This window comes from Melanerpes formicivorus, unplaced genomic scaffold (genome assembly GCF_026170545.1).
Source record: "Melanerpes formicivorus ecotype bairdi unplaced genomic scaffold, bMelFor1.0.p_v2 SCAF_154, whole genome shotgun sequence".
In the NCBI taxonomy this organism is placed as follows: domain Eukaryota; kingdom Metazoa; phylum Chordata; class Aves; order Piciformes; family Picidae; genus Melanerpes; species Melanerpes formicivorus.
This window is the reverse complement of record NW_027142506.1, coordinates 105,826-130,626: the sequence shown is the minus strand read 5'-3', so window position 1 is coordinate 130,626 and position 24,801 is coordinate 105,826. Positions and strand designations below refer to the sequence as shown.

The following is a 24,801-nucleotide window of genomic DNA, read 5'->3' as shown; positions in this document are numbered from 1 at the left end:
AGAAGGCCAAGGGCATCCTGGCCTGCATTAGGAACAGTGTGGCCAGCAGGGGCAGGGAAGTCATTGTGCCCCTGTACTCTGCACTGGTTAGGCCACACCTTGAGTCCTGTGTCCAGTTCTGGGCCCCTCAGTGTAGGAAGGACATTGAGAGACTTGAAGGTGTCCAGAGAAGGGCAACAAGGCTGGGGAGAGGCCTTGAGCACAGCCCTGTGAGGAGAGGCTGAGGGAGCTGGGGTTGTTTAGTCTGGAAAAGAGGAGGCTCAGGGGAGACCTCATTGCCCTTCATAACTCCCTGAAGGGAGGTTGTAGCCAGGCAGAGGTTGGTCTCTTCTCCCAGGCAGCCAGCCCCAGAACAAGAGTCTCAAGCTGCACCAGGGGAGGTTTAGGCTGGAGGTGAGGAGAAAGTTCTTCCCAGAAAGAGTAATTTGCCATTGGAATGTGCTGCCCAGGGAGGTGGTGGAGTCCCCATCCCTGGAGCTGTTCAAGAGGGGATTGGATGTGGCACTTGGTGCCATGGTCTAGTGATGAGGTCTGTGGTGACAGGTTGGACTCGATGATCCTCGAGGTCTCTTCCAACCTGAGTGATACTGTGAAAACAGGATTTGCTGGGAAGTTTAGGCAGACTTGCAAAGAGAGAGAAATGCATCAAGAAATCACTAAATCAGAAAGTACAGCTTACCAAATATGTTTGTGGAATGTCCTTTCCGGGCAATTGGCTTGAGCTCATTATGTCCCCAGCCATACTGCCTGTAATTGTCCCAGGCATGCTTCATCATCTAAGAGACAGGAAAAAAACAGGATTGGATTACATTATAAAAGTACTCTGCACAAATACAGTATTTTACTCCTCATTTGAGATTTCATCTTTCACAGCCATCCCACCACTCTGATAATTACTTTGCTGTGACTTCTATCCATTGCAGAAATCAGATTACACAGGATGAATACAGCTGGAAACAACTTCAGGTCTCTTTGACTGGAGTTATACAGTCTACTGCTCTGCAGTAGGTTGCTTTCTTGTTCTTCCTTTTCCTTAAATATATGCATAAACATGTAAGAACTTAAGGACACCTTATTGCTGCCCACAACTACCTGAAGGGAGGTTGTAGCCAGGTGGGGGTTGCTATCTTCTCCCAGGCAACCAGCACCAGAACAAGAGGACACAGTCTCAGGCTGTGCCAGGGGAGGTTTAGGCTGGATGTTAGGAAGGAGTTCTTCATAGAAAGAGAGATTGGCCATTGGAATGTGCTGCCCAGGGAGGTGGTGGAGTCACCATCCCTGGAGGTGTTTAGAAAGAGCCTGCATGAGGCACCTGGTGCCATGTTTTAGTTGATCAGATGGTGTTGGGTGATAGGTTGGACTTGATGATCTCAAAGGTCTTTTCCAACCTGGTTAATTCTTCTGCTCTTCTATGTTAAGCTAGGTGCATTTAAGCACAAGAAATGGAATAAACCAAACCAGGTTGGAAGATATTTTCAAGATCATCACGTCCAACCCATCACCCAATCCAACACCACCTAAACAACTAACCCATGGCACCAAGCACCCCATCAAGCTCCTCCTGAAAACCTCCAAGGACAGTAACTCCACCACCTCCCCAGGCAGCCCATTCCAATGGGCAATTGGTGAAAAACACTGGCTCAAGGCCAAGATGATAACCAAAAGCAAAGAAGTGTCTAGCAATATCTGAAGCATAAACCAGATTTATATACAATGGTGCCTCCAAGCATGACTAAACAGTTTGGCAAAAGGCAGAGGACCATTTGTATTAGCAACACCTCCATGACAAAGACACACTGTCACGTAGCCCTTACCAAAAGGAACACCAAAAGCTTCAATCTTTAGCAAGCAGAATGAACAAAGCAGCATAAAATTAATGTTTGGGACAATTAACATTCTCAACTCTTTTCAATAGATTTTTTTCCAGCACTTAGTAAGCAAACTGCCCCTAAAAATCAACAGGTCTTGTTCACCCATAAGTATTAGTTGTGCACATCTGCCACTAAGCAATGCTTTTATGGAGTTGGCAAAACCTTTCTTGTTGGTATGCAGCAGAAATTCAGCAGCCACCTCGCTGCAAAGACAATGCAGTGACAAAACAAGCAAACAAACAAAACATAAACAAAGCCCAAACCCAGCACTCAAATACTGTCACTTACTTAAATAGAAAAACCTTTATTTAGAATAAACCAAACCAGGTTGGAAGAGACCTTCAAGATGATCGTGTCCAACCCATCAACCAATCCAACCCACCCAAACAGCTAACCCATGGCACCAAGCACCCCATCAAGTCTCCTACTGAACACCTCCAATGACGGCGACTCCACCACCTCCCCAGGCAGCACATTCCAATGGGCAATCTCTCTCTCTGTGTAGAACTTCTTCCTAACATCCAACCTGAACCTCCCCTGGCACAGCCTGAAACTGTGTCCTCTTCTTCTGGTGCTGGCTGCCTGGGAGAAGAGACCATCATCCGCCTGTCTACAACCTCCCTTCAGGTAGTTGTAGAGAGTGATAAGGTCACCCCTGAGTCTCCTCTTCTCCAGGCTGAGCAACCCCAGCTCCCTCAGTCCTTCCTCATAGGGCTGTATTCCAAACCCCTCACCAACTTTGTTGCTCTTCTCTGGACTCGTTCCAGCAAGTCAACCTTCTTCCTAAACTGAGGGGCCCAGAACTGGACACAGGACTCAAGGTGTGGCCTAACCAGTGCAGTGTACAGGGGCAGAATGACCTCCCTGCTCCTGCTGGTCACACTGTTCCTGATGCAGGCCAGGATGCCATTGGCCCTCCTGGCTGCCTATGCACACTGCAGGCTCATGTTCAGCCTGCACCCCCAGCATCCCCAGGTCCCTCTCTACCTGGCTGCTCTCAGCCACTCTGACCCCAGCCTGCAGCACTGCCTGGGGTTGTTGCGGCCAATGTGTAGAACCTGGCACTTGGAAGTGTTCAATCTCCTGCCCTTGGACTCTGCCCATCTGTCCAGCCTGTCCAGGTCCCTCTGCAGAGCCTCTCTACCCTCCAGCAGATCAACTCCTGCCCCCAGCTTGGTGTCATCTGCAAATTTACTGATGATAGACTCAATCCCCTCATCCAGATCATCAATGAAGATATTAAAGAGCACAGGGCCCAGCACTGATCCCTGGGGCACACCACTGGTGCCTGGCTGCCAGCTGGCTGTGGCACCATTCACCACCACTCTCTGGGCTCAGCCTCCGGCCAGTTCCTAACCCATCACAGTGTGCTCCTGTCCAAGCCAGGGGCTGACAGCTTGGCCAGGAGTTTGCTGTGGGGGACGGTGTCAAAGGCCTTGCTGAGGTCCAGGTAGACCACATCCACAGCCTGCCCCACATCCACCAGGAGGGTCACCTGCTCGTAGAAGGAGATCAGGTTGGTCAGCCAGGACCTGCCCCTCCTAAATCCATGCTGGCTGAGCCTGATCCCTTGGCCGTCCTGTAAGTGCTGTGTGATTGCACCAAAAGAAGTCACAGGTCAAATTCAGATTTCACAAGACACCACCCCAGGCACAGCAACAGTTTGGAACAAACCCCTTTCAAAACAGCAGCCATGAAGCTGTAGGCACAGCATGACATGCATTTGTAATAGTGCATCTCAAAAATGGTATTAATATAGAATAGAACAGAAAGGAATAGGAATAGGAATAGGAATAGGAATAGGAATAGGAATAGGAATAGGAATAGGAATAGGAATAGGAATAGGAATAGGAATAGGAATAGGAATAGGAATAGGAATAGGAATAGACCAGGTTGGAAAAGACCTTTGAGACTGCAGTGGTTTGAGCCTTAACTGGGAGTTAAGAGATCAGATGGGGGCAAGGCTGAGAATCTCTCCCCTGCTCCCCCCTCCTCCCTCCCAACAGAGAGGTAAAAAAAGGAAAGGGAAGGAGCAAATCCACCAAGCAATAACTCGGAGTCAGCCTGGAAGTAGAAAGGTAAAGAGTTTTCTTTAAACAATATATATATATCAATAACAGATATGGTTCACAAGGGCAAGGAACAAGGATGGATGGGAGGGGGAAAAAAACAAACAAGAATACAAAACCAGTCTCTCTCTGAAGAGGCACAGAGGCAGCAAGGGAGAAGGATCAGGCCCAACCACGTGGCAGAGGAGCAGGAAGGCAGCTGCAGTAGCTCTCATCCAGGAGAGGCAGGAGCCAAAAGGAGCCCTAATGACTCCAATGTCCTGCTTTTTATACCCTAGCTGGGCAGGGAGGGGGGAGTGGAACAGACTCAGTTTCCCAGGGGGAAAATGCCTTGCAGGGAGGGCAAAGCACTTGCAAACCCTCCACCCTGTTTTGTTTGTTTTCAGCATGAGCATTAACCCACCACAGAGATCACCAAGTCCAACCTACCACCCAACACCATCTAATCAACCAAACCAAGTGCCTCATCCAAGCGCTTCCTAAACACCTCCAGGGATGGTGACTCCATCACCTCCCTGGGCAGCACATCCAGTCTAAACCTCCCCTGTCACAGCTTGAGATTGTGCCCTCTTGTTCTGGTGCTGCTTGCCTGGGAGAAGAGACCAACCCCCACCTGGCTACAACCTCCCTTCAGGTAGCTGTAGAGAGCAATGAGGTCTCCCCTGAGCCTCCTCTTCTCCAGGCTAAGCAACCCCAGCTCCCTCAGCCTCTCCTCACAGGGCTATGCTCCAGACCCCTCCCCAGCTTTGTTGCCCTTCTCTGGACACATTCAAATCTCTCAATGTCCTTCTTAAACTGAGGGGCCCAGAACTGGACCCAGGACTCCACTCACTTCACCATACTTACACAGACCATAAGGAAACATGCAGATGCTGACTCAGAAGCCAGGCACAGCCAGTTGCCTCACCAGCACTACCTCACACAGAGGCAGCTCTTTTCTCTTACTGAGCTCAGGATTTACTGGAAGTCAGCATGTGGTAGTCTCAGACCTTCCAAACTGTGTCTGAACTGCATGTTGCAATATACAAAACCAAGTCCCCACCTCCCCACAACCATCAGGAGATTCCCATCCAATCTTCACAGTTGTAATTCCTTCAAACAAAGTCCCTCCCAATTTCCCACGGCTCAGCTAACTCCTGCCCAGAGGACAAATCTGAAACACAGCCAAGGCATACACACAGGCCCAGAAGCTGGGCAGAGCTCATATGTTAAACTGACATCAACCCAGGCACAGATGTCCCCCTCAAGAAGCCCCACTCTCACTGCTTGTCATTCAAAGCCAGCTCCCACCTGATTAAACAGTCCAACCCCTGGTTAGACAGCAATACTGTAATGCTGACAGCACTACTGGATCATTTCTTTTAGTGGCATGAATCTGTAAGGAAAAGGATGCAAATACTATACTAAAAAAACCAGAGGAAAGGCCTTTCACTTGCCTTCATGAATTCCTTGCTGTTTACAAAGCACTGTGTCAGACTGATAAATTAATAAATTAGAACCTCAAGATGACTCAGGTAAAGTCTCTTGACAGGTAAGGAAATTACAACATGACAGACAGAATAAAAGCCTGGTCACAGGCAATACAGAACTTCCTCTGAGATCTCTTCTCAAGGTAATTGTGGTGGGTTAATGCCCATCCTGAGAACAAAGGGGGCAAGGGCTTGCGAGTGCTTTGCACTCCCTGCAGGGCATTTTCCCCCTGGGAAACTGAGTCTGTTAGATAGAATAGAATAGATAGATAGAATAGACCAGGTTGGAAGAGACCTTCAAGATCATCACATCCAACCTATCATCCAACACCACCTAAACAACTAACCCATGGCACCAAGCACCCCATCAAGTCTCCTCCTGAACATTTCCAATGATGTTGACTCCACCACCTCCCCAGGCAGCCCATTCCAATGGCCAATCTCTCTCTCTGTGTAGAACTTCTTCCTAACCTCCAGCCTAAACCTCCCCTGGCACAGCCTGAGACTGTGTCCTCTTGTTCTGGTACTGGCTGCCTGGGAGAAGAGACCAACATCTGCTCCCCGCTCCCTGCCCATCTAGGGTCCTGAAGCAAGCTATGAAACCAATGGTGCAGATGAAAATGTCTGTGATGGAAAATTGCTTTACATTGCAGTATGCTCTCTGTGCTTAAACATAATCCTTATAGGGGCATTTGCTGCGACCATGTTGGGTGGGGGAAGAGCTAACCCATTGAGAGCTGTTTGGAGGGTGGTAACACACTCTTGAAGGAGTCCAGAGAAGGGCAACAAAGCTGGGGAGGGGTCTGGAGCACAGCCCTGTGAGGAGAGGCTGAGGGAGCTGGGGTTGCTTAGCCTGGAGAAGAGGAGGCTCAGGGGAGACCTCATTGCTCTCTACAACTCCCTGAAGGGAGGTTGTAGCCAGGTGGGAGTTGGTCTCTTCTCCCAGGCAAGTAGCACCAGAACAGGAGGACACAGTCTCAAGCTGTGCCAGGGGAAGTTTAGGCTGGAGGTGAGGAGAAAGTTCTTCCCAGAGAGAGTAATTGGCCATTGGGATGTGCTGCCCAGGGATGTGGTGGAGTCCCCATCCCTGGAGGTGTTCAAGAGGGGATTGGATGTGGCACTTGAAGCCATGGTTTAGTTAGTCATGAGGTGTTGGGTGAGAGGTTGGACTTGATGATCTCTGAGGCCTTTTCCAACCTTATAGATTCTGGGATTCTATATTGCTTGTAATTCCTGAGCCAAAGTGGCTAACACATCTCCTTCTATCAGCCTGGTAGCACTTGGAGCTCTGCTCTCCAAGTTTAACCCTTCAAGAGCACAAGCTGTTTTAGTGATGGACTTCATTGACACTGTCAATAGCAGACTTTGCTTTGGAGAGCAAAACCCTTCAGAGGTGATAGGTGTATTGAATGCCCATCTTGCAAATGCTTATTATGGAACACACCCTACGCAACAGCCAGAGAGATCCTGTTGCATGTACACTTGGCAACCCTACAATAAAGAAGAATTTGGATTCTGCTGCCAGAGGGAGAATGGAAAGGAGCAGGGGAAGCCCAGTGCGAGAATGGCAGTGACAGCTCTTGTGAACATCAGGATTGTAACAGTACAAGGAGGCTGCAGCGATCAAAATGACTTTTACTGGTAAGAGGGTTCTGACCATACAGCAGCACATCAGAAACAACTCATAGTTTCATAGTTTCATTCAGGGTTGGAAGGGACCACAAGGATCATCTAGTTCCAACCCCCCTGCCATGGGCAGGGACACCCCACACCACATCAGCCTGGCCAGAGTCTCATCCAGCCTGGCCTTAAACACCTCCAGGGACGGGGCCTCAACCACCTCCCTGGACAACCCATTCCAGGGCTTCACCACTCTCATGGGGAAGAACTTCCTCCTCACCTCCAGCCTCAATCTCCCCACCTCCAGCTTCATTCCATTCCCCCTAGTCCTATCACTACCTGAGATCCTGAGCAGTCCCTCCCCAGCCTTCCTGGAGCCCCCTTCAGATCCTGGAAGGCCACAATGAGGTCACCTCGGAGTCTTCTCTTCTCCAGACTGAACAGCCCCAACTCCTTCAGTCTGTCCTCACAGGAGAGGTGCTCCAGCCCTCTGCTCATCCTCGTGGCCCTTCTCTGGACACCTTCCAGCACCTCCAGATCCCTCTTGGAATAGGGGCTCCAGAACTGGACACAGTACTCCAGGTGGGGTCTCCCCAGAGCTGAGCAGAGGGGGAGAATCACCTCCCTTGCCCTGCTGGCCACACTTCTCCTGATGCAGCCCAGGATCTGGTTGGCTTTCTGGGCTGCAAGTGCACACTGAGAGCTCCTGTTGAGCTTCTCCTCCCCCAGCACCCCCAAGTCTCTCTCCTCAGGGCTGCTTTCCAGCCAGTCCCTGCCCAGCCTGCATTTGTGCCTGGGATTGCCTCCACCCAGATGCAGCACCCTGCACTTGCTCTTATTGAACTTCATGAGGTTGGCCATATGGTGCCATATAGTGGCACACTGCAGTGTTCACTGGTTGTGCCTGGAAATGAGAAACCCTTCCTCTTCTTGCCATTCCATCGGGAATACACCTAGCAGACAGCAAACAGGCTTTGCTTTCAAAGCAATTGCTGATTTCAAGAGACTGATGTAAGTGCCACCTTCAAATTCTGCTTCAAAATCAACCAAGAACTTGCTAGACAACATTACTGCTCAACAGGGAGATTAAAGATTAATAACCACTCTCCCACAGTCTTCAGAGAAGGCTTTTGGGCAGTTGAAACTAAAGAATATCTTTTCCTTGCACTGATGGCCTGATTGTTGAAGAAACTGAGAGAAGTCACACCTATTATTTTATTCTTCTGGGAGTGTGGTGGTTTGTGCCTTAAGAGGGATTTAAGAGCTCAGATGGAGGGCATGACTGAGAATCCCTTCCCTGCTTCCCCTTCCCCCTCCTCTGCAAAAAAAATGAATGAAAGGGGGATAAGGGGAAAAAAGGAGGAGGTAAATCCACTGAGAAATGCTTTGGAGTCAGTTTGGAAGTAGAGAGGTAAACATTTTCTTTAAACAAGATAGATAGAGAGATGGATAGATAGATAGATAGATAGATAGACAGACAGACAGATAGATATTGTTTAAAGAAAATGTTTACTTCTCTACTTCCAACCTTCCAAATTGTTTTATATGTGTATATAAGTGTGTAAGTGCAATCACACAGCACTTACAGGATGGCCAAGGGATCAGGCACAGCCAGCATGGATTTAGGAAGGTCAGGTCCTGCCTGACCAACCTGATCTCCTTCTATGATCAGGTGACAGTCTGGTGGATGTGGGGCAGGCTGTGGATGTGGTCTGCCTGGACTGCAGCAAGGCCTTTGACACCGTCCCCCATAGCAAACTCCTGGCCAAGCTGTCAGCCCCTGGCCTGGACAGGAGCACACTGCGATGGGTTCGGACCTGGCTGGAGGCTGAGCCCAGAGAGTGGTGGTGAATGGTGCCACAGCCAGCTGGCAGCCAGACACCAGTGGTGTCCCTCAGGGATCAGTGCTGGGCCCCATGCTCTTTAACATCTTTATTGATGATCTGGATGAGGGCATTGAGTCCATCAGCAGTAGATTTGCAGATGACACCAAGCTGGGGGCAGGAGTTGATCTGCTGGAGGGTAGAGAGGCTCTGCAGAGGGACCTGGACAGGCTGGACAGATGGGCAGAGTCCAAGGGCAGGAGATTGAACACATCCAAGTGCCAGGTTCTGCACATTGGCCACAACAACCCCAGGCAGTGCTACAGGCTGGGGTCAGAGTGGCTGAGAGCAGCCAGGCAGAGAGGGACCTGGGGGTGCTGGTTGATGGGAGGCTGAACATGAGCCTGCAGTGTGCCCAGGCAGCCAGGAGGGCCAATGGCATCCTGGCCTGCATCAGGAACAGTGTGGCCAGCAGGAGCAGGAGCAGGGAGGTCATTCTGCCCCTGTACACTGCACTGGTTAGGCCACACCTTGAGTCCTGTGTCCAGTTCTGGGCCCCTCAGTTTAGGAAGGAGGTTGACTTGCTGGAAGGTGTCCAGAGAAGGGCAACAAAGCTGGTGAGAGGTTTGGAGCACAGCCCTGTGAGGAGAGGCTGAGGGAGATGGGGTTGCTTAGCCTGGAGAAGAGGAGGCTCAGAGGAGACCTTCTTGCTGTCTACAACTACCTGAAGGGAGGTTGTAGGCAGGCAGAGGTTGGTCTCTTCTCCCAGGCAGCCAGCACCAGAACAAGAGGACACAGTCTCAGGCTGCGCCAGGGGAGGTTTAGGTTGGATGTTAGGAAGAAGTTCTATACAGAGGGAGTGATTGCCCATTGGAATGGGCTGCCTGGGGAGGTGGTGGAGTCACCATCCCTGGAGGTGTTCAGGAGGAGACTTGACAGGGTGCTTGGTGCCATGGGTTAGTTGATTAGGTGGTGTTGGATGATAGGTTGGACTTGATGATCTTGAAGGTCTCTTCCAACCTGGTCTATTCTATTCTATTCTATTCTATTCTATTCTATTCTATTCTATTCTATTCTATTCTATTCCATTCTATTCATGTGTGTGTATATATGTGTGTATATATATGTGTGTATATATATATGTGTGTGTGTGTATATAACAACAACAGGAAGGGTTCACAAGGGTAAGGAACAAGGATGGATGGTGAAAATATGTGTACAAAACCAACAGTCCTTTGAAGATGCAGCAGGGAGAAAAGACCAGGCCTGACCATATGGCAGAGAAGCAGGAAGCCAACTGCAGTCCTCTCATCCAGGAAAGGCAGAGGCAAAAGAGAGCAAATAGCTGCAGTGTCTTCCTTTTTATAGGCTTGCTGGACAGGGAGGGGGAGTGGAACAGACTAACTCCAATTCCCCAGGGGGAAAACACCCCCCAGGGAGGGCAAGGCTCTCACAAGCCCTCCCCCCCAGCTTTTAGGATGGGCATAACCCATCATAAGGAGCTACAAATCTCTGCCTAAAGGAAAAACATTTTAGGCATCAGCTTGTGCCTCTATCATGTATTTGTGAATGCTGCCACTGGAAAAGTTTGTTTGAAATCGATTCCTAACACACCCAGAAAGCTCTGATTTCTTTTACTGATGAATCTGGTAACAATGCCATTACTAAACCAAAACTAAAGTGTTTATCAGATGTATCAGAATGAGAAGCTTGTCCCTTTTTGTTGGCATGAAATATGTGAAGTCTAAGACACCTGACAGAACTAAGGGAAAAATCCTTCAGACTGGTGAGAACTGGAACAGCAGATAGAAAGAGCCTGAACTTGGAGTGCTTACAGCAGTGAACCAACTGCTCAAATTTGTACAAGCAAGCCAAATGCTTTTCTACCCTCCAAGATGATGAATTGGTATTTTTGTCCTTTTGTGTCCTCATTGTTTGAAGAGATTGGTCCTGAAGCGTTCAGAAAACTACAACCTTCCAGATGAAATTCAGAGCCTCCCAAATGACCTTTGTAAAGCTAAAATAATACCAAAGGGACTCCCCATCAGGCAGCAGAAATCAGCTCCCTTCCTCCAGCCTTGCCTCCCCAGGCAGCAGCTGCATCATTGTCACCAGCAGAACCCTGCACCTCTGCCCATTCCACTGTACCCTTTCTGAGGCTGAGACTTGCCAAAGCGTGCAAGATGCAAAGGCAGCTTGGCTCCACACACTCCCCTGTCTTGTTCTCCTTCCCTGGAACACTCCAGACCTGCTTTTTGTCTGCTGCTGAGCACTCCAGTGACATTTCCAAGGAACTGCTGCAAATGCAAGCCTTCCTTCTCAAGGAGTAATTAGTCACCCCACACCATTTCATGTTAAACATATGCTGGAATTTCTGCTCCTCCAGCCCCAATATATATAGTTGCACAATCTGATGAGAAATCACAGAATCAATAAGGTTGGAAAAGACCTCAGAGATCACCAAGTCCAACCTGTCACTCAATACCTCAGGACTAACTAAACCATGGCTCCAAGTGCCACATCCAATCCCCTCTTGAACACCTCCAGGGATGGGGACTCCACCACCTCCCTGGGCAGCACATTACAATGACCAATCTTTCTTACTGGGAAGAACTTTCTCCTCACCTCCAGCCTAAACTTCCCCTGGCACAGCTTGAGACTGTGTCCTCTTGTTCTGGTGCTGGTTGCCTGGGAGAAGAGACCAACCCCTTCCTGGCTACAACCTCCCTTCAGGCAGTTGTAGACAGCAATGAGGTCTCCCCTGAGCCTCCTCTTCTCCAGGCTAAGCAACCCCAGCTCCCTCAGCCTCTCCTCACAGGGCTGTGCCCAAGACCTCTCCCCAGCCTCGTTGCCCAAAACATACAATATCCTCAAACACAAATTTGTGTTCCTCATTAGTAATATACTTTAAGCAACCAATCCAAGATGTAAAGATGAAATAATTCACCATCCACACCTGGAGCTTTACTTTCATCATTCTGTTTAAGCAAAACAAACCCAGCAAGATAACAAAGCTTCTCACAGGCATAAACTAAAGCTTGACAAACATAAAATGGGTTATCATACAACCACCCCAACATGCTGGGACACAACTTCATGCAGGGCCATTACTACCTTGCCTGTACTGGCCAAGGTGCTAACAGCACAGTTTTCATACTAACACATCCAGTGGAAATTAATTTACCCACAGGCTTTATCAAAAAGAAACCATCCTTACCATAGATGTATCTTAGTCATTCAGTAGAAAGAAGAGAAGCATTTAAACAGTGCACTGAAACTACTTTAAAGCTAACTTAGCTGCTCTCAACATAGAATCATAGAGTCAATAAGGCTGGAAAAGACCTCAGAGATCACCCAGTCCAACCTGTCACCCAACACCTCAGGACTAACTAAACCATGGCACCAAGTGCCACATCCAATCCCCTCTTGAACACCTCCAGGGATGGGGACTCCACCATATCCCTGGGCAGCACATTCCAATGACCAATCTTTCTTACTGGGAAGAACTTTCTCCTCATCTCCAGCCTAAACTTCCCCTGGCGCAGCTTGAGACTGTGTCCTCTTGTTCTGGTGCTGCTTGCCTGGGAGAAGAGACCAACCCCCACCTGGCTACAACCTCCCTTCAGGCAGTTGTAGAGAGCAATGAGGTCTCTCCTGAGCCTCCTCTTCTCCAGGCTAAGCAACCCCAGCTCCCTCAGCCTCTCCTCACAGGGCTGTGCTCAAGGCCTCTCCCCAGCCTCGCTGCCCTTCTCTGGACACCTTCAAGTGTCTCAGTGTTCTTAAACTGAGTGGCCCAGAACTGGACACAGTCACTGAGGTGTGCATTTGAGAATCCAGAATATGGAGCACCCAAACAGTGAGCAAACAGAAGCACTCAATATATTCATAAACATACACACAGGCTTGCATAGCTCCTTTGATGGCAAGGTGAGCCTCTTGGTGGATGGGGACAGGCTGTGGATGTTGTTCATCTGGACTTTAGAAAGCATACAACACTCTGTCCCACAGCATCCTACTGGAGAAACTGGCTGCTCACAGCTTGGATGAGCAGATGCTTTGCTGTGTAAAAAAGTGGCTGGATGGCTGGGCCCAAAGAGCAGTGGGGAATGGAGCTAAATGCAGTTGGACACTGGTTACAGCTGGTGTTCCCCAGGGCTCAGTATTGGGGCCAGTTCTCTTTATGATCTTGATTTATGATCTAGACAAAGGGATTGAGGGCACTCTCAGTAAGATCATACATGACACCAAACTGGGTTTGAGTGTTGGTCTCCTCAAAGATGGGAAGGCTCTGCAAGAGGGATCAGGACAGGCTGGATCAATGGGCCAAGGCCAATCACACGAGATTCAGCTAGGCAAAGTGCCAGGTCCTGTACTTGCACCACAACAAGCCCCAACAGCATTCCAGTCTTGGGGAAGAGTGGCTGGAAAGCTACCCAGCAGAAGAAGATCTGAATGTGTTGATGGACAGCAAACTGAAGACAAGCCAGCGTGTGCCCAGGAAGGCCAACAGCATTCTGACCTGTATCAGGAACAGTGCCACCAGCAGGATCAGGGAAGTGACTGTCCTCCTGTACTCAGCACTGGGGATGTCACACCTTCAGCACTAGGTTCAGTTTTGGAGCCCTCACTGTAAGAAAGACACTGAGGTGCTGTAGTGGGCCCAGAGAAGGGCAACAAAGCTCATGAAGGGCTAGGGAACAGGTCTGGTGAGGAGTGGCTGAGGGAGCTGGGATTGTTTAGTCTGGAGAAGAGGAAGTCGAGTGAAGATCATCTCGCTCTCAACAACTCCTCAAAAGGAGGTTGGAGTGAGGTGGGTGTGGGTCTCTTCTCCCTCTTAACTACTGAAAGGAAGAGAGGAAATGGCATTAAGTGGCACCAGAAGTTTAGGTGGGACACTGGAACTAACTTCTTCACTGAAAGGGTTCTCCATCCCTGGAACAGGCTCCCCAGGGAGGTGGTTGCATCCCCATCCCTGGAGATGCTTCCACAGAGATGTGGTATTGAGGGAGACAGTTTAGCACCAGACTTGGTGAAGATAGAGAACAGCTGGATGTGATGCTCTTCAAGGTCTTTTCCAACCAAACCAATTCCATATAAAACAGATGTGCATACATATGCTACACAAGCACACACACACTGCAGGGAGTGCTACTTAGGGCACTTAGGGTGCTTCAGTCTGGGGGGATCAAAGCCAGCAACACAGCTACAAAATGACATGTAAAGCTCTTAAGACAACAGACATGTATTGCTGGAGCAGGGAAGTCATTGTGCCCCCAGACTCAGCACTGGTTAGGCCACACCTTGAGTCCTGTGTCCAGTTCTGGGCCCTTCAGTTTGGGAAAGATGCTGAGTTGCTGGAAGGTGTCCAGAGAAGGGCAACAAAGCTGGGGAGGGGTCTGGAGCACAGCCCTGTGAGGAGAGGCTGAGGGAGCTGGGGTTGCTTAGCCTGGAGAAGAGGAGGCTCAGGGGAGACCTCATTGCCCTCTACAACTACCTGAAGGGAGGTTGTAGCCAGGTGGGGGTTGGTCTCTTCTCCCAGGCAAGCAGCACAAGAGGACACAGTCTCAAGCTGTGCCAGGGGAGGTTCAGGCTGGATGTTAGGAAGAAGTTCTTCATAGAAAAATTAATTGGCCATGGGAATGTGCTGCTTGGGGAGGTGGTGGAGTCACCATCACTGGAGGTGTTTAGGAAGAGCCTGGATGATGCCCTTGGTGCCATGGTTTAGTTGATTAGATGGTGTTGGGTGACAGGTTGGACTTGATGATCTCTGAGGTCTTTTCCAACCTTATTGATTCTATGATTCTATACTGAAAACTGATGTGCTAACCAACCAGAAGTCCAAGTAAGTCTGATGAAGAAAACAAGTTCCAGCAGTAATGAAATTGCTCTAAATTGGTCTCAGATGCTGACAAATACAAAGGGTCCCCAGTCCCCGAGGGCAGCCTCTCTGGCTGGCATAGAGACACTGCAATTACACAAAATCAATGAGATTAGCAGTGGAAGTTGTATGAATAGTAGCTATGAAAAGAGGAGTCTGCAGCATGAAAAGAGCTCGACATGATTAAGTATTTCTTCCTTCTGCACAGCCACTTTTCTCCACAAGCCCAGAGAATGGAACTCAGGTGAAAGGACACTATTTTTAACCAGCTTCCTTCAGAGGAGAGGGGTTATGCAATCTTGCTGTCTGTACCTCTGCCACTTGCCACATAACATTTGCAGTAGCCTTTGAATCCTTTTGTCTCATCTCCAACAACTGCCCAGGCTTGGAGGAAGCAGATACTGAGGACCTCCACCTTTCTTGCCTTTCTTTGTGGGGGGAGGTGGGTTGGGAGAGGCAGGAAAGGAAAGAAAAGAAACTCTCTGTGGCTAGATAAAGTAGACAGACACAAATTGGCACCCCAGCTGAGAGGAAAGCAGTCATAATCCAAACCTTTGTTCATTCAGAGGACCAGCATTTAGCATGCAGGTAGCTCTAAACCAGGCAGAGAGCACACTGCAACTCCTGCAGGCCAGCAGGAAGAGGGAATTCACAGCAAGATGTGCCTGAGGAGCAGAGAGTGGTGCAAGAGGATGTAGGTCAAAAACTCATAGGAAGCCATTAGTTTTCCTGCTTATGTTGGGAAGAAAGAGGCTGGGTTATTATTAGCAGCCTCTTCAGCAGCATCCAGAGGCCATGATGAAAATCCATTTTAATCATCACTTCTCTTCTTGGCACATTTCTGTCAGCACTGCCAAAACTGCCTCCACTAACAGTAAATTATTTAGCTTCCTACCTACCCTTCTAAGAGGCAACATCTTACAAGCCACATCTTAAGAGAGAATGCACGGGAAGTTTTGCCAAAGGCCACAAGTTCACTGACAAAAGAACTCCAGTCAGAGTGCTTCCAGATTCCCAGCTGGGACCTTAACCCTCATGCATGCAAAGCAGCCAAACTGAACAGCAACTCATTCTGCAGCTGTCAATCCACAGCATCACAGGACCATTAAGGTAGGAAAAGGCATCAACTCAACACCACCATGCCTGCCAAACCATGTCCCACAATGCCACATCCACCTGCTTTTTAACACCTGCAGGGATGGTGACTCCATCTCCTTCATGGGCAGCCTCTTCCAAGGCCTAACCACGCTTTCAGTAAAGACATTTTTCCTAACATCCAATCTAAACCTCCTGTGGTGCAAGTGGAATTGTAGCCAAAGATCTTGAACCATGGCTCCCATGCTCCCTGCATGCCCAATTCAGAAAAACAGAGCCCAACAGGATGGCATTCAGCAAGTCCAAGTGCCAGGGGCTGCACTTTGGCCACAGCAACCCCATGCAGAGCTACAGGCTGGGGTCAGAGCGGCTGAGAGCAGCCAGGCAGAGAGGGACCTGGGGGTACTGGTTAATGGTAGGCTGAATATGAGCCAGCAGTGTGCCCAGGTGGCCAAGAAAGCCAATGGCATCCTGGCCTGCATTAGGAATAGTGTGGCCAGCAGGAGCAGGGGAGTCGTTGTGCCCTGTACTCAGCACTGGTTAGGCCACACCTTGAGTCCTGTGTCCAGTTCTGGACCCCTCAGTTTAGGAAGGACATTGAGAGACTTGAAGGTGTCCAGAGAAGGGCAACAAGGCTGGGGAGGGGTTTGAAGCACAGCCCTGTGAGGAGAGGCTGAGGGAGCTGGGGTTGCTTAGCCTGGAGAAGAGGAGGCTCAGGGGAGACCTTACTGCTGTCTACAGCTACCTGAAGGGAGGTTGTAGCCAGGTGGGGGTTGGTCTCCTTTCCCAGGCAACCAGCACCAGAACAAGAGGACACAGTCTCAGGCTGTGCCAGTGGAAGTTTAGGCTGGAGGTGAGGAGAAAGCTCTTCACTGAGAGAGTTGTTAGCCATTGGAATGTGCTGCCCAGGGAGGTGGTGGAGTCACCAATCCTAGAGGTGTTCCAGAGAGGACTGGATGTGGCACTTGGAGCCATGGTTTAGTTAGTCATGACGTAATGTGTGACAGGTTGGACTTGATGATCTCTGAGGTCTTTTCCAACCTTATTGATTTTATGATTCTAAATGTCTTCCTCCACTCCTTTCTGTCAGCAGAAAGCCATGACAAGCAGCAACACAACCACAAGTTTGGTGTGTTTGACAGCAGCTTACCAGAAATTAGGAAGACACCTCCTCACCAGCACATCTCTTTCAATGTTACAGCTTTTAAACTGCATGGGAAGCAAGCCTGCCACAGCCAGCAGCTTCAGTCACTGCACAGCTCTGACTTTTGTCAATACTACACCTCCTTACTGATGAATTTTAAAGTCTGTGCACAACTATCGCTGCCTAATTACATGACTGCACATCACAACAAACACAGAACAAGCAGTGGAACAAAAGCCCCACGGAACTCAGATTTTCCATTCTCTCCTTGAGACTTAGGGAATGGAATGGAATGGAATGGAATGGAATGGAATGGAATGGAATGGAATGGAATGGAATGGAATGGAATGGAATGGAATGGAATGGAATGGAATGGAATGGACCAGGTTGGAAGAGACCTTCAAGATCACGGTGTCCAACCCATCAACCAATCCAACCCACTCAATCAACTAACCCATGGCACCAAGCACCCCATCAAGTCTCCTCCTGAACACCTCCAGTGATGGTGACTCCACCACCTCCCCAGGCAGCACATTCCAATGGGCAATCACTCTGTATAGAATTTCTTCCTAACATCCAGCCTGAAACTCCCCTGGCACAGCCTGAGACACAGCCTGTGTCCTCTTGTTCTGGTACTGGCTGCCTGGGAGAAGAGACCAACCCCCACCTGGCTACTACCTCCCTTCAGGTAGCTGTAGAGAGTGATAAGGTCACCCCTGAGCCTCCTCTTCTCCAGGCTAAGCAACCCCAGCTCCCTCAGCCCCTCCTCACAGGGCTGTGCTCCAAACCCCTCCCCAGCTTTGTTGCCCTTCTCTGGACACCTTCCAGCAACTCAACCTCCTTCCTAAACTGAGGAGCCCAGAACCGGACACAGGACTCAAGGTGTGGCCTAACCAGTGCAGTGTACAGGGGCAGAATGACCTCCCTGCTCCTGCTGGCCACACTGTTCCTGATGCAGGCCAGGATGCCATTGGCCCTCTTGGCTGCCTGGGCACACTGCAGGCTCATGTTCAGCCTCCCATCGACCAGCACCCCCAGGTCCCTTTCTGCCTGGCTGCTCTCAACCACTCTGACCCCAGCCTGTAGCACTGCATGGGGTTGTTGTGGCCAATGTGCAGAACCTGGCACTTGGATGTGTTCAATCTCCTGCCCTTGGACGCTGCCCATCTGTCCAGTCCGTCAAGGGCCCTCTGCAGAGCCTCTCTACCCTCCAGCAGATCAACTCCTGCCCCCACCTGGGTGTCATCTGCAAATTTGCTGATGACTGACTCAATGCCCTCATCCAGACCATCAGTGAAGATGATAAAGAGTATGGGGCCCAGCACTGATCCCTGGGGGATGCCACTGGTACCTGGCTGCCAGCTGGCTGTGGCACCATTCACCACCACTCTCTGGGCTCAGCCTCCAGCCAGTTCCTAATCCAGCTCAGAGTGCTGCTGTGCAAGCCAGGGGCTGAGAGTTTGGCCAGGAGTTTGCTGTGGGGGACGGTGTCAAAGGCCTTGCTGAAGTCCAGGCAGACCACATCCACAGCCTGCCCCACATCCACCAGGAAGCACTAGAACAAGAGGACACAGTCTCAAGCTGTGCCAGGGGAAGTTTAGGCTGGAGGTGAGGAGAAAGTTCTTCACTGAGAGAGTTGTTAGCCACTGGAATGTGCTGCCCAGGGAGGTGGTGGAGTCCCCATCCCTGGAGGTGTTCAAGAGGGGATTGGATGTGGCACTTGGTGCCATGGTCTAGTCATGAGGTCTGTGGTGACAGGTTGGACTTGATGATCCTCGAGGTCTCTTCCAACCTTGGTGATACTGAGTTTTACAGGTAAATAAATCAATCTACTTAAATTAACTCAATTTGTTTTAGGCTCATTTAAAACTTATTTTGAGGAGCATGTGATCACTGCAAATTGTATCAGCAGGCCACTGTCCCCCTGCCTTTCCAGCCTGCTTTTAAACATTTCAGAACAGAGAATTAACCAGGTTGGAAAAGACCTTCAACGTCATGGAGCCCAACCTATCACCCAGCACCATCTAATCAACTAAACCATGGCACCAAGTGCCTCATCCAGTGTTCTCTTAAACACCTCCAGTGATGGTGACTCCACCACCTCCCTGGGCAGCACATTCCAATGGCCAATCTCTCTTGCTGGGAAGAACTTCTTCCTAACATCCAGTCTAAACCTCCCTGGTTTGAGGTCTCTTCCAACCTTGGTGATTCTGGTGCAGCTTGAAACTGTGTCCTCTTGTTCTGGTGCTGGTTGCCTGGGAGAAGAGACCAACCCCCACCTGGCTACAACCTCCCTTCAGGTAGCTGTGGTATGCTGACACATTCCACTCCTGAAACAGAACTTGACACGGTCAGGTTCTGCTTTACACATGCACTTGTTACCATTCCATATGTTAAAGGACAGACTCACTTTGAGCCCATAACACTAAGCTGAAGTAATCCTTAGAACCATTTTGAAGTCATCCAATGAAATACTGAGATCCCAAGCACAGGAAAACACGTGCAATGACACTGAGGCTCATGAACACTCAAGGTGCACTTTCAGCTCACTCTTTGTTAGTGAGATTTATAGCCTTGTTTGTCTTCTTCATATACAACATAGCTGAACACCACAGAAACACCTCCTACCATAGCATCATAGTATCAGTCAGGGTTGGAAGGGACCACAAGGATCATCTAGTTCCAACCCCCCTGCCATGGGCAGGGACACCCCACACCAGATCAGCCTGGCCACAGCCTCATCCAGCCTGCTCTTAAACACCCCCAGGGACGGGGCCTCGACCACCTCCCTGGACAACCCATTCCAGGGCTTCACCACTCTCATGGGGAAGAACTTCCTCCTCACCTCCAGCCTCAATCTCCCCACCTCCAGCTTCATTCCATTCCCCCTAGTCCTATCACTCCCTGACATCCTGAGCAGTCCCTCCCCAGCCTTCCTGTAGCCCCCTTCAGATACTGGAAGGCCACAATGAGGTCACCTGGGAGCCTTCTCTTCTCCAGACTGAACAGCCCCAACTCCTTCAGTCTGTCCTCACAGGAGAGGTGCTCCAGCCCTCTGCTCATCCTTGTGGCCCTTCTCTGGACACCTTCCAGCACCTCCAGATCCCTCTTGTAACAGGGGCTCCAGAACTGGAGGCAGTACTGCAGGTGGGGTCTCAGCAGAGCTGAGTACCAGACAGAGGAACAGGTACACCCACACCAGCAGCACCACCAGCATTACCTCTTTGATTTTGTTCCTCCTCTCTCGGACATCCGGGTCTGACGGCTCCCCGCTGCTCACCCCTATGAGGTTTGGTAAAGGGACAGGAGGCAGTGGCTTGCTGTCTTTCTTTTTCAACTCCTGCACTACTTTGTTCTTCTCTGTCTGAATCTCAGCTTGGATCTCATCCCGCGATTTCTTCAGCTTCTCCTTGGCCTCCTCCAGAGCCTTCTCGTGGTCTGCTCGGATCTTGTTCCTCAGACGTTCCTCTTCCTCTCTGCAGACACAAATGCCAGTCAGCCTTCCACTGCTGCAAACACACAGCCTGCAAGCACACTGCAGCTCTAACCCACACACCACATCCCAAACTGGTTTGCTCTGATTAGTATCAACTGACAAGTTTACTGCAACATTCTTCTCATGAACCCAAAAAAGGAAGAACAAATAATAGAATAGAATTAACGAGGATGGAAAAGACCTTCGAGATCATCAACTCCAACCTATCACCCAACACCATCTGATCAACTAAACCATGGCATCAAGTGCCTCATCCAGGCTCTTCCTGAAAAACCTCCAGTGATGGTGACTCCACCACCTCCCTGGGCAGCACATTCCAATGGCCAATCTCTCTTGCTGGGAAGAATTTCTTCCTCACCTCCAGCCTAAACCTCCCCTGGCACAGCTTGAGACTGTGTCCTCTTGTTCTGGGGCTGGCTGCCTGGGAGAAGAGAACAACCCCCACCTGGCTACAACCTGCCTTCAGGGAGTTGGAGACAGCAAGAAGGTCTCCCCTGAGCCTCCTCTTCTCCAGGCTAAGCAACCCCAGCTCCCTCAGCCTCTCCTCACAGGGCTGTGCTCCAGACCCCTCCCCAGCTTTGTTGCCCTTCTCTGGACACCTTCCAGCAACTCAACATCTTTCCTAAACTGAGGGGCCCAGAACTGGACACAGGACTCAAGGTGTGGCCTAACCAGTGCTGAGCACAGGGCACAATGACCTCCCTGCTCCTGCTGGCCACATTCTTCCTGATCCAGGCCAGGATGCCATTGGCCCTCTTGGCCACCTGGGCACATTGCTGGCTCATGTTCAGTCTACTATCAACCAGTACCCCCAGGTCCCTCTCTGCCTGGCTGCTCTCAGCCACTCTGACCCCAGCCTCTAGCTCTGCATGGGGTTGTTGTGGCCAAAGTGCAGCCCCTGGCACTTGGACTTGTTGAATGCCATCCTGTTGGATTCTGCCCATCTGTCCAGCCTGTCCAGGTCCCTCTGCAGAGACTCTCTAACCTCCAGCAGATTAACTCCTGCCCCCAGCTTGGTGTCATCTGCAAATTTTCTGATGATGGACTCAATGCCCTCATCCAGATCATCAATAAAGATATTGAACAGGATGGGGCCCAGCACTGATCCCGGGGGGACACCACTGGTGCCTGGCTGCCAGCTGGCTGTGGAACCATTCACCACCACTCTCTGGGCATGGCCCTCCAGCCAGTTCCTCACCCAGCACAGAGCAAACACAAGTAATACCACTTAGGACAGCTTTCACTTCTACTACAACCCCTGCATGAGGGAAAATATCTTCCTTATATTTCTGTAAATGTTACTGCCAGAAAGTCATGTGAGTACTGTGAGCACTGTGCAGTAACAAATGCTGGTAAACATTTCTATCAGCAGAGAGATCTGAAACCACAGCTCTTTAGTCTGGAAAGCTTTTCCAAGGGTAGCAGAGGGTTCTGCATAAGATGCAGCTACGAAGAATCAGAATGAGGTCGGCAGAAGGAGCTATTCCCCACAGTCATGTTCTCACCTACAGACAGCATGCTGAATGGGAGCCAAAGAAATGGCTTACAGAGAATGAGAAACATGAAGTGCTGGAGAGCATTGAAGAACCAAAGCATTTCAGTGTGGAGAGCATGTATGCAGGAAGCATACATCTCATTTTCAAAGCTCAGCTCCTAGAGGCACGTGCCTGCCTCTCCAGTTTGCATGGACATCCAGCTGGCAGCCAGTCACCAGTGGAGTCCCCCAGGGATCAGCGCTGGGCCCCATCCTGTTCAACATCTTCATTGATGATCTGGATGAGGGGATTGAGTCAGTCATCAGCAAGTTTGCAGATGACACCAAGCTGGGAGCAGATGTTGGTCAGTTAGAGGGTTGAAAGGCTCTGCAGAGGGACCTGGACAGGCTGGACAGATGGGCAGAGGCCAACAGGATGGCATTCAACAAGTCCAAGTGCCAGGGGCTGCACTTTGGCCACAACAACCCCAGGCAGAGCTACAGGCTGGGGACAGAGTGGCTGGAGAGCAGCCAGGCAGAGAGGGACCTGGGGGTGCTGATTGACAGCTGCCTAAGCATGAGCCAGCAGTGTGCCCAGGTGGCCAAGAGGGCCAAGGGCATCCTGGCCTGCATCAGGAACAGTGTGGCCAGCAGGAGCAGGGAAGTCATTGTGCCCCTGGACTCAGCACTGTTTAGGCCACACCTGGAGTCCTGTGTCCAGTTCTGGGCCCCTCAGTTTAGAAAAGATGTTGAGATGCTGGAAGGTGTCCAGAGAAGGGCAACAAAACTGGGGAGGGGTTTGGAGCACAGCCCTGTGAGGAGAGGCTGAGGGAGCTGGGATTGCTTAGCCTGGAGAAGAGGAGCCTCAGGGGTGACCTTATTGCTCTCTACAACTACCACAAAGCTGGTTGTAGCCAGGTGGGGGTTGGTCTCTTCTCCCAGGCAACCAGCACCAGAACAAGAGGACACAGTCTCAAGCTGTGCCAGGGGAGATTTAGGCTGGAGGTGAGGACAAAGTTCTTCCCAGAGAGAGTTGTTAGCCATTGGATTGTGCTCCGAGGGAGGTGGTGGAGTCCCCATCCCTGGAGGTGTTCAAGAGGGGATTGGATGTGGCACTTGGTGCCATGGTTTAGCCATGAGGGCTGTGGTGATAGATTGGACTTGATGATCTTTGAGGTCTCTTCCAACCTTGGTGATACTGTGACACTGTGATTCTCAATCCCAGATGCTGCATACAACATTAATAATAAAAGTTCCTCCAACTTCACCACTTTCTAGATGCAAACTGCATGGAACAGCCATAAATTGTAAGAGAAGCTTTAAACTGATGTCTGTTTATACTGCAGGGAGCACTACATAAACACACCAAAGCTGTTGATCTCTGCAGCACTTTAAGCCAATTAGAGTCACTTAAGGAGGTCTGAATCACAGTCTGCCTCCCTTCAGTCACTCAGCAGAATAGCTAAGCCTGTGAGGAAAACACACAAAGACTCAATAGAAATGAAAAACCTTGGTGCTAATTATATGCTCAGTTCCTTGTCTGGCAGGAAGTGACATTGTGAGACAAACAGAAGGAAACAGTAAGCTGAAGAGAAAGGCCAACAGGTACTGCAGGGAGTTTACAGGAGACAGCACAAGAGCTGCTTCTGCAAATCACAGGATCACAGTATCACCAAGGTTGGAAGAGACCTCAAAGATCATCGAGTCCAACCTGTCACCACAGACCTCATGACTAGACCATGACAATGGATGGTCTCAATGCAGTTACCAATGATGGGCAGCATGAGCTACAAGACATATCACACTCTACCTTCCAGTTGAAGACATACTTTACCAGGCACAAGCATATGGCCCCAACTGGAAGGAAAAACCCCAACACACCTCATGGTTTTCTGAACACACACAGTCTCAAGCTGCACCAGGGGAGGTTTAGGGGGTTGGAACTAGATGATCCTTGTGGTCCCTTCCAACCCTGAATGATACTATGATACTATGAAAGTTGGAAGACGTTGGTCCCTTCTCCCAGGCAACCAGCACCAGAACAAGAGGACACAGTCTCAAGCTGCGCCAGGGGAAGTTTAGGCTGGAGGTGAGGAGAAAGTTCTTCACCAAGCGAGTCATTCGTCATTGGAATGTGCTGCCCAGGGAGGTGGTGGAGTCATCATCCCTGGAGGTGTTCAAGAGGGGATTGGATGTGGCACTCGCTGCCATGGTCTATTCATGAGGTCTGAGGTGACAGGTTGGACTCGATGATCCCCGAGGTCTCTTCCAACCTTGGTGATTCTGTGATCCTGTGAACTCTCACAAACTAAGAGAAAATTCAGAATGAAGTTAAGAGAATGAAAAGCCTGGAAATGTGTGAGCAGCTAAGAACCCCCCTTGAGGAATAGGTGAACAAAACAGGTCGGTCTCTTCTCCCAGGCAACCAGCACCAGAACAAGAGGACACAGTCTCAAGCTGTGCCAAGGGAAGTATGGGGGTGACGGAGATTGGAATCAATACAGTTGACCAATATGATGGAGTATTGTTCCTTGATTGTTCCAGTGGTGCAGGCCTGTGGTGCCAGTGTAGCACAGGAAAGTAAAGTGTAGAAGAAGAGGAGAAAGGAAAGGCAGAAGTGTGTAGCAAGGGAACTTCTACAACTTATATAAACTCAGAGTGCCTCGTTGGCATGGCTCCATTGGTTCCCTAGGAGTGACCACACATGGCACTGTTATAGATCATTGGTCCAACTACTAATGACACAACGAGGTTGTTGATGCAGGTGCATGTCCTGTGGTCCCAAGATAACTTTCTGTGTTTACAGCTACCAGTGTCCTGTTTTAGTCACATGCTGCAGGCACAGCAGTTTTGCTCCACTGC

The 24,801-nt window shown here is 50.1% G+C and overlaps 1 protein-coding gene across 1 annotated transcript in view; it reads right to left on the bottom strand.

The window, feature by feature from the left end:
• The window catches only part of MAN1A2 (mannosidase alpha class 1A member 2), a 194,282-nt gene that overhangs the window by 124,219 nt on the left and 45,262 nt on the right, over positions 1 to 24,801 (bottom strand). The window contains exons 2-3 of the mRNA XM_068168689.1: positions 20,190 to 20,445; positions 680 to 776 (exon numbers count right to left, since the gene is read on the bottom strand). Of these exons, the coding sequence (XP_068024790.1) occupies positions 680 to 776; positions 20,190 to 20,445 (353 nt within the window). The remainder of the gene's footprint in view (positions 1 to 679; positions 777 to 20,189; positions 20,446 to 24,801) is intronic.